The sequence below is a fragment of the Morone saxatilis genome, unplaced genomic scaffold, assembly GCF_004916995.1.
Source record: "Morone saxatilis isolate NCDOM2014 unplaced genomic scaffold, NCSU_SB_2.0 Contig10, whole genome shotgun sequence".
Taxonomy (NCBI): domain Eukaryota; kingdom Metazoa; phylum Chordata; class Actinopteri; family Moronidae; genus Morone; species Morone saxatilis.
Window position 1 is genome coordinate 17,316,356 of NW_023339652.1, and position 13,132 is coordinate 17,329,487.

Sequence of the window (13,132 nt, forward strand, 5' to 3'; positions counted from 1 at the left end):
AACTAGCATCTTATAATAATAATAATACTAATAATAATAATAATAATAATAATAATAATAATAATAATAATAATAATAATAATAATAATAATAAGCTAGCGAATTGCTGAACATTTAGCTTTAGCTAACTTTAATGTTGCCTGTAAGAAGATACTAAGTGGATATTTTTACCTTCGAACCAGAGCCAGGCTAGCTGTTTCCCACTTTTTCTAAGCTTTTTCTAAGCTGAGCTAACCACCTGCTGGCGGTAGCTTTATATTTAGAATACAGGTGTGAAATTTAGGGAAATACACTTAATTACTTTCTTTCCAGCTGTTCCTTTAAGGATGCATGGTCTTTAGCCAGAGTTTGCTGACAAAAAACAAAAAAACACAAGTATGGTCCTTTAAGTGTCAGACATGAGCTTCTTATTTCCTACAAACCCCTGTGTGAATGAAGATGTTTGATGCCGTACACTGAACGCAAATAATGTACAGCCCCAGCCTCACTTGCTTTGAATAATAATAATAATACAGAGGACTTTCCTTTAAGTGCACTATTGTATAAAATGTCAGAAAATGTCCCCTCAGGGTGTTGTTTACTGTGATTGTGGGTCCTCTGCTACTGTACCTATCATCACTGTAAATAATCTCACTGGTGTGTTTACATAATCTGCCTGCGTTTCACTGGAGATGAGTAGTTCCCATCACTCCACATTAAAGTTATCTCGCACAGTTTAGCATCAACAGGGAGCGTCAGAAGCGGCCTGCTGAATTCAGCACGTGTCACGATTTACCACGATAGAGACGTTGCTTAATAGTCTCCCAAATTTTTGGTCGTTTTATGTTCATTTTGCTGGAGGAGGACGGTGGCTTGTCTGTTCCTGTATATTTTGCCCACATTTCTGCTGCCCTGATACCAATAAATGGAAAGATCATTGATTTAAAAGAAGAAAAAAAAAAAAGAACACACCAGAGCAAAAAAAGGTTAGAAAATGATATGTGAGGGATTATTTATGATTAACCTTTAGGTCTCCTCCTGCTTGCCGTAGCATTTATTTTTGTGCCAGAAGAAAGCTGTGTTTGAAAAGACTAATCGAAAGCACCTTTTGTAAAAAACAAAAAAACAAAACACACAATGCCAAATACTACTTTTTTTGTTGCTGTTTTAGGTTTAATATCCTCCACGCATCAGTGTTTGCTGGATGGAATCTCATTTTTGAATTTGTTTTAATTTTTTAATTTTTTTTCCCCCCATCTTGCCCTTCTCCCGACCCCTGGGTGGGACTCAGGAGTTTTAAGGCTGGTACTCTCAGATCAGTGAGCACTACTCTGTGGATACAGTGAATGTGTAGAAAGCCTTGTAGTATTGCATTGTATGTAATGTATATAATGAATAAAGATTGTATTTTGTTCAGGTTTTCTTAACTCCTGTCTCTGTGGTGTTTCTGCCCCCTGGTGGCCGTGTCCAGGCGTTACTGACAGCTGCAGAGAACAGGAAAACTGCAGAACCAAAGTGGAAAACCTTCCTTTATTTGCAAATCTGAACGAAAGAACAACAAGACCGCCGAGACGATCGACAATTTACAGCTTCCAGTGTGTCAGACCCCTGTTGTTTGCCTTCAGCAGCAAACAAACCATAAATACATAAAATACTGGTAACGTACTTTGGTGAAAATGGCAACAGCTATAATAAAAGTGAAATTGTAGACACACAAACACAATTTAAAAAAAAAAGTTGGATTGGAGTCCCCAAGGTGATGGATTAATTTGTGTATAAGTACATATATATTAACTTCTTAATTGGTTTAAAGGGAAGTAAATGGGAAAGTAAATTATTAAATTGAACAGAATCCAAAATAAAATAAAAAATGTGCTCAGGTTTGTGCTGGGAGGGGGTTTGTCACATGACTCCACCCCTACAGCATCAGCAACAGTGAGAAAAAAACAACTATTTACAGTGTTTGCTTCACAGGTGACATATCAGCTTTAAAAAGGCCAGTATTATTCTTATTACCAATATTTGACTGTGTATTTTTTTTAGTGTATTTTAAGGATAATTCTGCTTTATTACAACCTGGCTGTTATTTTAGTAGTTTTGCTATCAATCCTATGAGTAATAAATACATTGTACAGTCCCACAGGGCATTAATCATGAGCATTCAGACAGTTAGCGTTTTGGTAATTACACAATAATGATTATAACTGATGTAAATATTTAGGAAAAACTACAGAAATAAGACCTAAAATGTAATAAACCAGTATTTTCCATTGAGTTTCAAAATGAGGCATTTAAATAATGTAACTATTTTTTAATTAAAGTTAAAGCGCCTTGAAAACACGTGATCAATTGACTTTTCTTTTAAGCATTCTGAGCGATAGCCTCCATGTATGGGACAAAAATAAAGACGTACTTTTAAACAGTAAGAGCCTTTTCCCTTGATTGCTGCGCAATCTTGTGGAAACAAGAAAGTCAGGGTCACATCAAGAGACAAAAAGAGAACACAACACAAAATATACTTGAGATGTTTCCCCTCTGGCTTTCCGTACTTCCTTGAGATAATATGTTGCATTTGGGCTTAAAACCCTTCATTTGTCTTATCTCTGTGGACCCATCTGCCATAAGCAGCGTCTTTGTGGACATTCAGCTCCCTCACAGCCACACTCACTAGTGGAAAATCAGCAGGATGCTTTAAAGAATCCTGAGGTCATCTATCTAAGTTAGTAACTCTAGACCTGCCGAGGCAGCTGACGTTGCTGTCCACCTCTCTGACATTCCTCCGGAGCAAAGCCATCTGTTAACATCATCACCTTGCTCTTTCTCACTGGCAGAAAATTACATAAAAATACTCTATTTACAGGCGCTTGTGTACAACTCAGCTCTTTTTATGAGTACAGTAAAAAAAAAAAAAAAANNTCTTAGGGTTAGGGTAGAATTTTTAGAGTGAGAAAGTTTTAACTGTGCTCTGTAGGCAGTCACACATCAAATAATTATATATAAACTACTGTATAAACACAACAGTGAACTGATTTAGTGGATGTTTCCAAGGCCACTGTGTATTTCATTGGTACTTCATCCCCAAAGTTTTTATCCGCATGTCTTTTTCATACCAAAATACAGTAGAGATCAATCAAACAGACCGCAAACAACCAAATACGGGAGCTTGTTTGTTCTATAGGATGTATTTCTTTGTTTGAAGGTCTTCTCTGGCTACAGGGACAAGAATCCCAGGGTCAGGAGTGTAAGGTGAGTGGGCAAGGCTGGCATTGTGTGGAAGTGTGGAGTCTTTTGTTTGTTTTGGTGCAGCTGGACCTAGGCAGGTCCTGTCACCTTCTTCCTTCCTCGTCTCCTCTGTCCCCGGTCTCTACAGGTGAGTGTCCTCCTCGTCCGGTATGTCCTCCTTCAGCAGGTTGTCAATGGGGACGATCCAGCTGTCGTTAAACTCCCCGTTCAGCGCCATCTTCTTCTCCTGCATCTCCGGTTGCACCTCCATCACCTCCAGCGTGGGGTTGTCGTGGTAACCGTTCTCCACCGTGTGCAGCTCTTCCGTCAGGTGTTGCTGTAAGAATTAAAGGGAAAAACTCTAAAAACCAGTATATTCATATTTATTCCGTTTTGCCCTTTTTAAAAAGAGAAGTTTTGAATGTGGTTTTAAAAGTGAAAAATTAGATTTGTTGAAGTTTAAACGCCCCATGAAAAGATTTCTTTGTTCTATTTTGGGGCGTAATCCCTGTTAAAACAAGATATGAGGTGAGAGTCGGGCCATAATTCTGTAAACCAAGGTCATAAGAGGAAAGGAAGGCTGTCAGATCTGATAGAGGGGGCAGTTGAGTTATATGGTCTCTATGGTAAGAGCTCTTCAAACATCGACATGAATGAATGTAATAACTCACTCATGAAGTGCAGTGTTTGCAATGTTACAAGAACTTCTCTCTGAGGTCTGTTACGTAACACCGCAAACATTTACACTGACGTTTACGTCAGATCCTATTTTTCTCACTTCAACACAAAATGTCTACTCTTAATTCAATTAAACCTTTTAAATTCGGATTAGGTCATAGCTCCATTTGTGTTGTGTTCACATCCTTTCTACATGCCTTTCTTACCATGAGGTTGTGTGTAAAAGCTACATGTTATGAACTTCTTACTTAAAATACAAAACTTAGTGCATCTAAAATTAAGCACTGTTGCAGAATGTTATTACCAATGCCAAACCATACCAATAGTATGCTAGTCTCAAATCTCCTGATTTTGATTTGTTTTTGCAATCACAGAGGGCTGCAGAAACGAGTCCACCTACCTGGTTCTCATTGTACGGCTTGCGGTGGTGAGAGGCACATACCGCCAGGATGACGATCATGATCAGCAGAGCTCCGCAGGAGGCCAGGACTGCTATCAGCGTTTTGTTATCTGTCGGTTTCTTTAAGTAGAAAACACAACTTCACATTGTAGTGCCTGTTGATGTGGAATTTAAACCACTAGCGTTGCAAGTGTGAACACCATCCATATATTAACCCTTACCTTGGTGATGTCTTCATATACCTTGGTTGCCAGGTTGGTTTTCACTGTAATATAAATGTCAGTTTAGTATAGTTTATACAATATTCTGTTTAACTTTAAGCTGAGAAAGCTACTTTACCTTTGCCATTTATCGCCACATAGTCGAACTTTGTTTGACCGTTATGGGGATGCCATGTCAGGGTGCAGTTCCCTTCTTCCATATTCGCCATCAGCCGTCTGCACACCTCCACCATATCTTTTTCTTCTGGTTTTATCTATGTGGATAACAAAAAACAAATGCCACATCACGCATTTGACTTTTCTATAAATAATTCACAAGCCGACAAGACACTGACAAGCCTCCATTACACTGTCGGAGTTTGGACAGGAAGGTCAAAGGTGGCAGTTGAGGTCACATTTTCCTGTGCTGTGATGTGTGGATTATTTCTGGCACATTATGGAACAGCACAGCTGCAGAGTCAGTCAGAGAGAGGGTGAGTATATAAAAGAGGTGTGGGAACGTAGGAAACAAGTGAAAGGTAGGAACGGTTCCCACTAAGACACTTTTTCCACCCAATGACTATAATCCCTTGTTTTTATTGCGTGCTTCAGTGTTTCCTGTCCTGCTGCTGAAAACCCACCCAGAGCCTCCACCAGCTTTGATTCTATCACATTCTTAACAAAAAACTGTACTTTTACATCACTGACTAGTTTAAAGGTTATGTGAAGTGCTTTTATAATTTTATGAGCAATTAATCATCAACTAAATCTTAGAAGGTCAAAAAAATTTAATTTCTTACAACCTGGATTTTATCTTTGCAGGTTTTGTTCGTCATTCCTATCCGTTATATTGTCACATTTCACTCACCGACTTCATCCATGAAATCTACCATGCAGCAATTCTGCTACACACCACTTTGCAACAGGTGTATTAGAGCAACTTTTTCATGTCAAGGTCCCTTACAGTAGATGCACATTAGACCATGGACTCCCAGTTTGAGAGGATTTTATCTTAAGAAATCCACTATGTGTATAGTTTTTTAAATTTCTTTAATCATAGTTTTGATTTCCTAGTCAATCGATGAATCAATATCAGCAAGACAGCACTGATAAACCCGCTGTACATGTACATAGCAGCCAGATATTGTTGTAGTGAGAGTTGGATTTAAATGTTTCAGGTGGCCAGAAAGGCAATGTCTGATGGATGTGTGCACATAAGCTACTGTTTAACATGGTAATAATGTGTTAGTGTCGTTTTCACAGATTGTTCTGCTGCCCTTAAAAAAACTAATGTAGCTTTTCACAAATATATAGTTTTATTTTTTAAAGGATCTAGTGGAACGTATATAACGGTGTAGTTGCAGATTGTAACACACTCTCAAGGGCCATTTTTTTGTTGTCCACTCTGGGCTACTAAACATGGCAGTTAAACATGGCGCACCCTATGGAAGGCGACCCAGGCATCTGTAGATAAAAATGGCTCATTCTATGACAACAAAATGATTTCTGCCAATAGATCCTAAATGTTACACACTGGAACTTGAAAAAAGTGTAATCTAAAAAAATGGTGGACTAGTGAGCAGCAGGAAGGTGTACATGGGATTGAAGCAAAATTAAACGAATGAAGGAATATGTGACCCAGTACAACACTGTGGCTCACTGATGTGTTTTTAATAGTTTTTGAACAACAATGGAGCTCCATGGCACAGAGGAAGAAGATCAGGCTTTGATCCATACACAATACTTGTTAGCAGATACATTCATTGTTGCTTTGGGTTTGTAGCCTATGTGAGATTTGTTGCCAAGTAAAATGCAGAACACCATCAGCCTTTGTCTTTAAAGCTACATCTCTACATTTCTACCCTGTTTACTTCAATTAGTGCTAATCTACAATTTTACATTACAATCTTAACTGGTTACTTTGGATAGTAATTAGTTGCTTCATTACTAATAAAGCAACTTCATTATATATTTAAAAACATGCTAGTACTACTTTGTCTTTGTATTAAAGTTCCCCTCCAGTCAAAAAAGGTGTTTCTTCTTGGTCCCTACAGTGTGCTGTTTGAATGGCTGTATGTTTGCAGAGTTTGACACTAAGCAGAATGTTTTTCACATTCATCTGCTGAAAGTGCGAAAGTTTTTCTCTGTTTTCATTGAAAAAATCTGCATTTTAAAGGGCGGGGCGCTATACCGGCATTGATTTGTGACATTCACAGAAATATTTTTAGAAAGTTCAGTCCTGGTCCAGGTATTGCCAACTTGTACAGGTGTGATGCTAGAAACTTTGAAGGCACCAGTTGCCACATCCACTGAGAATGACTTTACAGTGAGGAGAACATTCTTGTGTCCAGCAGGAAAACAGATTCTGGACTTTAATAAGATAGAAGGAGGAGATTACCTTTTAAGGATTTTAAAGTGGAAGTTATACTTTTTGTGTGGCAAATACAGACACACATTATTGTTACAAGCAGACTTTGTAAATTGTCTTCATTCATGTCTGGAAAAGATCTTTAAGAAAGCCATGCTAGCAGCTCTGTGAGGTTGTACTTAGGCACTCAGGCAGCATTCGGTGCTTTGCACTATACAATATTAAAAAACAACATGTCTTATTGTTCTTATTCTCCCTGCAGGATGTTGCACAACTATCCAACATCTACAAACTGGAGAAACCTTTGGGAGGAGTGGGAAGGGTGTGGCCCTGCCTCCCATGGACAGGACAATAGCAGAGGCTTGATGAGAGTCAGAGCAGGAACTGTGTTTATTATCACATGTATTGTTTATGTGAATAAAAATAGTCTGATGCCTGTAACAGATTTAAAGATACAAAACTCAAAATAAGGCAAAATCTTACCTCTAGGTGGCTGTTCAGCGAATACTGCAAAAAAAAGTCAGAAAATTAGAATGTTAGTAAAAAAAATTGAGTCTTGTGTACGTTAATGTGAAGTAAAGACAATCCTACTCGCTCTATCTGCACCCCTTTGTTACATGTCTTACCAAAACTGTGTGCTGCGGAGCATCAGTGGTGGTTTTGGTGGAGGTATGGAGCTTTGGTTTGAGTGTGGAGGTGGTTTGCGGAGACCTGGTTTCAGCTTTGGTATCTGAGGCTTTGGTCTCTGTTGCTGTTGGTCCTGCCTTGGTGAGGGTAGAGGGGGTGCTGTGGGTCACCGTGTTTTCACCTGGCATCAGTTGTGTCACAGCGTTCGGCTTAGCACCTTCAACTAAAAATAATATGACGACAGTCAACATATCCCCAGATAGTGATATACACTCCTCTGAGCCAATCAGTGAACACTGTATCACTTTTTAAAGCTGTTTAGCACACTTCTGTCAGTTAAAACACTGAAAATGCTAGAATGCAAAACTAAAATTATTATCTCAAATTATCTTCTTTATCTTGATACAACCACCTGATTAAGTTACATAAGAAATACTTTAAGTGACTTTATGTATGTAGAAAATAAGATGATCTAGTGATAATCTAACTTTATTAGTAATAAATCTACTTTCAACAAATGCTCCTTTAATTAGCCTGAAATGTATTGAATAGAGCAGTACATGGGAGTATATAACTTTTCCATTTCTATTTCTATTTCTATTTCTATTAGTTGAATCCATAAGATGCTATTGGGTCACACTGCCATCATCAAATCACAAATGAGAGAATGTCTTTTAGAAGAAGACTGTTCATGCTTCGCATCCACTTTGGAGAATCTATGGCAAGGAGCATTGACATTTTTTTCATTATGGAGACTTTGTGGAGAACACCATACTTTACGTTGGTCATTTCTTTCATCCTGGCTCCTTGGTTCTGTGGACCCCTGGTTTAACAGCACGGTAACTTGTTTTCAGTTCTTACAGAGTTGCACAAATGCCAATAACAGTTGAGCAAGCTTGGTAGCCGGTGGAACCTCGGCCAACTTTCCTGTACTGAGATATGCTATGTTCTAGGCTAGTCTATGTGGAAAAGACAACCGATTTTGAAGACAGTTAAAAGACACACGTACAGTCACTCTTAAGTTAGCTAATGTTAGCAAAAATATGGTTGTCTTTTCAACATAGCCTAGCTTATAGCATATCTAAGTACAGGAAAGGAGAAGGTTGACTAAGGTTCTGACCGTTCTTTGCTCAACTGTTATTGAAGAGCACAGCAAAAGGGGCAGGACTTAGCAAGGGTCAATTGTGACTTAAAGTTAGCTTTAAGCTGAACTTACTGGTAATATAGATCAAATGGTGTATGCTTAATCCTGTACATTGTCCCTTAGAAATAAATTAAAAAAAGATAACTAGGAAAAGAAAAGAAAAGGTGAGACTTTCTTTTGTCCTTATGGAAAAACAAACTTCTATAAATATTAACAAGTGGGTGACAAGTCAGGCGTGGGTATGATGCAGCCACCTCTGAGACAATCAGTGACAATAAGTAATTAAAATTGGCCTGGTGTTGAGTCAGGCATGGTCTATAAATGTTTTACACTTTGACCTTTTATTTTGGCCAGTAGGTGCAGTCTTTCAAACGCTTAATTCCTTTAAGTTTATTCAAAATTGGACGTGGAAGTGGTGTTAACATATTTTAACATTGATTTATAAAAATAATTGTTCTCATTTGTAGACCATCTCATCATTATAGGTTATTCCGTGTTATAAGTTGAGCATTTATTTTTGTTTTGTTTTTTATAGGCTATATTTTTAAGTTTGAAATAAACCCTCAATCACTAAATTCCCCTAAGGTGTGTTATTTTAATGTTGCTATTTAGGGGATTCACAGGGGAACTTACCTCCAGTACTCATCTTAGAAGCAAAGATGGAATGAGCTGTAGACTGTTGCTGTGGTATATGGGAACTGGGTTGATTTGTCCCCACAATGGGTTGAGTTGTCCCCGCATTGTGTTGAATTGTCCCCACATTGTGTTGAATTGTCCCCACATTGTGTTGGGTTGTATTGGGTTGGGTTGTCCCCACATTGTGTTGGGTTGTATTGGGTTGGGTTGTCCCCACATTGGTTTGGGTTGTCCCCACATTGGTTTGGGTCATATCGGATCGGGTTGTCCCTACATTGGGTTGGGTTATATTGGTTTGGGTTGTCGCCACATTGGGTTGGGTTGTATTGGGTTGGGTTGTCACCACATTATGTTGGGTTGTCCCCACTTCTGGCCCAGAGCTATTATTGGTCTGTGTTGTGGTGGCACTGGGGGATGTCACTGAACTGAAGTCCATTGTTGGTCCAGAGGTACCAGCAGCAGGTGTGATACCTTTCACTCCAGCAGAGGAGAGAGATGTTGGTGGTTGATTAGTAGTCACTGCAATTGTGGTGACCTCAGTAGCTGATTTTGTATTTGCCTCTGTAGTTTGTTCCTTACTGGCATTTGTAGCTGTTCCAGGTGTACCACCAGTAGTTACATTTGTCTTGGACATTGATGGATCTCTTACAGTTGGTGCAGTTGTTACAATTGAATTCTTCCCCACACTATCATCTGCACAAACGCTATGAAATAGGAAGCCTAAGGAGGAAAGAAAACATGATTACAGCATGCTGCTAAATTGGAAGTATGAAAACAAACCAATCAGTAGCAAAGATTGAACTAAATCTGCATTAGAAGTGGGGTCAGTCAAGCTGGAAAAAGTTGATTGTTGAGTCTCATTCCCTCATAAAATACTAACTTTGGGTTATGGTAAATGGGAAACAAAACAACACGTGGTATTATGCTCCCAGGTTGTCAGATACCTGTTTGATGACCTGGGAATGTGACTCAACAAACAACTATTTTCCTCCAGAATGACTTCAATTTCAATTGATTGTTCTTGGCCACTTGGGGGCAGCACAGCAAGCTGAAAATACAACATTGACATTATCACCTTATGAAGTAGCTATGAATGTGTTAGCCAATAGTTGTCGATTTACACACCAAGCAGTCCTGGAGCATAAGCATTCATTTGGAGTTTCTAGCTTAAAGTTAAGTTTGACAGAGCACTGTGAGATCTAAGCTATGTCGACCTCTCCTCCCGCAGTTCCTGTGGGTCGGACAGCTAAAAGCTTCAGCCACAGTGCTCCATCTTCTTCTATTTTCTCTATTTATAGTGACCTGGACAGGATGCTGCACACAATAAACTTGGAAGCTCCACACCCATGACCACGGCCTGTTTGGAGTGCCCCATGAACAATCCTCGCCTGACTCCACGGCCAGAGAACAATGGCCTTAACCATAAACACACACCCCCGCACTTTCTGACCACCGCCCACCTACAGTACATCCAGACGCAGTCACTGGATTTTCAGCATACATGTGTGGTGACATAGCCACTCTTCATGTGCATGTGCACTATTTAATATTTCCTCAGAGGACCTTAATGATGTTTTAACACACTGAAGCTGGTTTATTGCAAATCACATATATGTTACCTCATTTTCTAAACCATACTGTATTCTTAACATGTAAGCAGCTAGTGATGGTGAAAATTAACATATAGAGACTTAAAACTCACATGAAATAAAGAATTCATCATCCTGTCTACTAATTTCATTGAAATCTGTATGGCTGTACCACACTTATAGAGTAACTTTGAAAAAAGACATAATGTTCAATGTAATATATCGGGTACTTCAAGCTAATTTTAAGCCTCAGCATGTAGATTTTCTTAATAAAGTATGCAGTATGTGGTCGCTGGGAGTTGTTGTATGTTCATTTAGTGTAACCACTAAGCACAAACAACAATGCATGTACATTCCCTGTCAGCTGCTGGATTAATACATATTTGGTGCTTTAGTGAGTATTTGTGGCAGCAGGACAGTGTATGTGAGGTTGATTCAAAATAAAATACAGCATGTGTGTTTATGGTAATGAAGGAACATGTCAGCCAGTGTGACAGTATGGCCCATAGATGTGTTTTTAAAAGTTTTTGGATAATGGAGCTCTATGGCACTGAGGAAAAAGATATATGCATTTTGGTCTTTTCATGGTAATTTGTTGATATTAATATGAATTCTAATCAGATTTTCAATGAGCACATGAATGTGAAAACATCCTTCTAGAGTCAAATCCTGTACATACATCATTCAAACAGCACACAGTAGGGATGAGAAGAAACACTGACTTCTGACTGGAGGGGAATTTAAGCCACTTAAAGTTCATACACTCAGTACGGTTGAATCAAATGTTCAGCATGTGAGGCTTTGTTGTCGGACAACATAAACCAACAAATATTCTTACTTTTACTTAGAGTATTCTCAGAGTTACTCAAGCCATAATTCCCATGGCATATGAATGCAGAATTGGGACAGTGTGAGGAGTAGATAACAGTCTGTTCTGGTCAAGTGGAGACTGGTAGAGCCGAGCCTGTCCTGTCTCTGTAAGGCACAGACAGATCACTTATCAGCCTTCAGCCTGCTGCCATAAACACTGTTACTAAGAGAGCAACTGTCAAAGTTCTCCACTCAGTGGAGTCCTTTGATGACCTGAGTGTTCTATCTACAGTACATGTGCTGCTCACTGTTCGGAGGCTTTTTTCTTTTTTTACAGCATATAACATCTGTTCCATGAGGGCTTTTCCCTCAGTTTGCCAGAGTAACATGGCAACCTTCATAGAGACCCTGAACCTGTTCGACCTGTCAGAGTATTTTCAGTCAAGAAACATAAACAGGAGTTGGGTGCTACAGCGGCATTGAATTTGGGGCTGCTATCAGTATCTGAAATGGACACATAAAGGCAGACATCAGAAAAAGCAGTTTTTTAAATTATGGTTTAATGTGATACGGGTGGTTTTCCCCTCATCTATAGAAGTGGTCAAATGTCCAACATTACATCATTTGAAAGGAATTTAGCTGAAAGTGTTGGAGTACAGTGTATTTTTTCACACTGCAAAAAATGAATCTCAAGAAATTAAAAAAAGCCTTGCTTCTGGGAAATGTCTTGGGAATTTTTTTTTGTCTAAAAAGAACAGTAATCATCGTCAAGCATGTTTTGCATTAGAATCCTGTGTTAAGTGAATATCTCTATATATATGAATATGTCTTAATAAGATATAACAGCTAATGTTGAGCTAGATTTAACCAGTAACAGGTTCCAAAACTAGTAAGCATAATATCCCAGCAGAGGAACATGATTAAACCAGCTACACAACTTCTCGCTTTAGTGTTGTAAATGAAGCAGATGTTTAAAATGTTATTCATTTAAGACAAAGTCTTAAAATAAAGTTTTATCATGCTATTTGTACACATTGTGTTTTATTGTAAGATTATTTGCTAATTAATAATCTTAGATTAAATTCAGCTCAATAAAGTGACCAAAATACTTATTTTGAGAAAGTCTATCTTAAATAACTGAGTTTTCAGCTTGTAATAAGCACAGCTTGCTTAAATATTTGGCATTTTTTTTCTTGTTTTAAGGCCCATTACAGTCTTTCAGTGCTAGTTTTAATAATTCTAGTCAAGCAAAATGGGTTTACCCCACTGGCAGATTTTTCTGCTCAATCCAAGAAAATAAGAACGGCTGTTTTTGCAGTGCAAAGATGCATGGCTGCTGACTGACACGTCAGTTGTTGCACTGTTCACATCTTTCCGGCTAACCACACTTAACTGTTCAGCTTTTTGCCTTTTTTGTTTTTGCAAGATGTCCTAAAAATCAATTAGTCACTTTCTCCTTTCACCCTCTCTCTCTCTCTC

General features: G+C 38.6%; 1 protein-coding gene across 1 annotated transcript in view; it reads right to left on the minus strand.

Moving 5' to 3' along the window:
* Nucleotides 1-3,167: 3,167 nt before the first annotated feature.
* podxl (podocalyxin-like) overlaps nucleotides 3,168-13,132 on the minus strand; it is a 23,178-nt gene continuing 13,213 nt past the window's right edge. Inside the window, exons 2-8 of the mRNA XM_035679263.1 lie at nucleotides 9,252-9,974; nucleotides 7,474-7,697; nucleotides 7,331-7,354; nucleotides 4,619-4,754; nucleotides 4,501-4,544; nucleotides 4,280-4,399; nucleotides 3,168-3,538 (exon numbers count right to left, since the gene is read on the minus strand). Coding sequence (XP_035535156.1) covers nucleotides 3,344-3,538; nucleotides 4,280-4,399; nucleotides 4,501-4,544; nucleotides 4,619-4,754; nucleotides 7,331-7,354; nucleotides 7,474-7,697; nucleotides 9,252-9,974 — 1,466 coding nt within the window. The 3' untranslated portion in view covers nucleotides 3,168-3,343. The remainder of the gene's footprint in view (nucleotides 3,539-4,279; nucleotides 4,400-4,500; nucleotides 4,545-4,618; nucleotides 4,755-7,330; nucleotides 7,355-7,473; nucleotides 7,698-9,251; nucleotides 9,975-13,132) is intronic.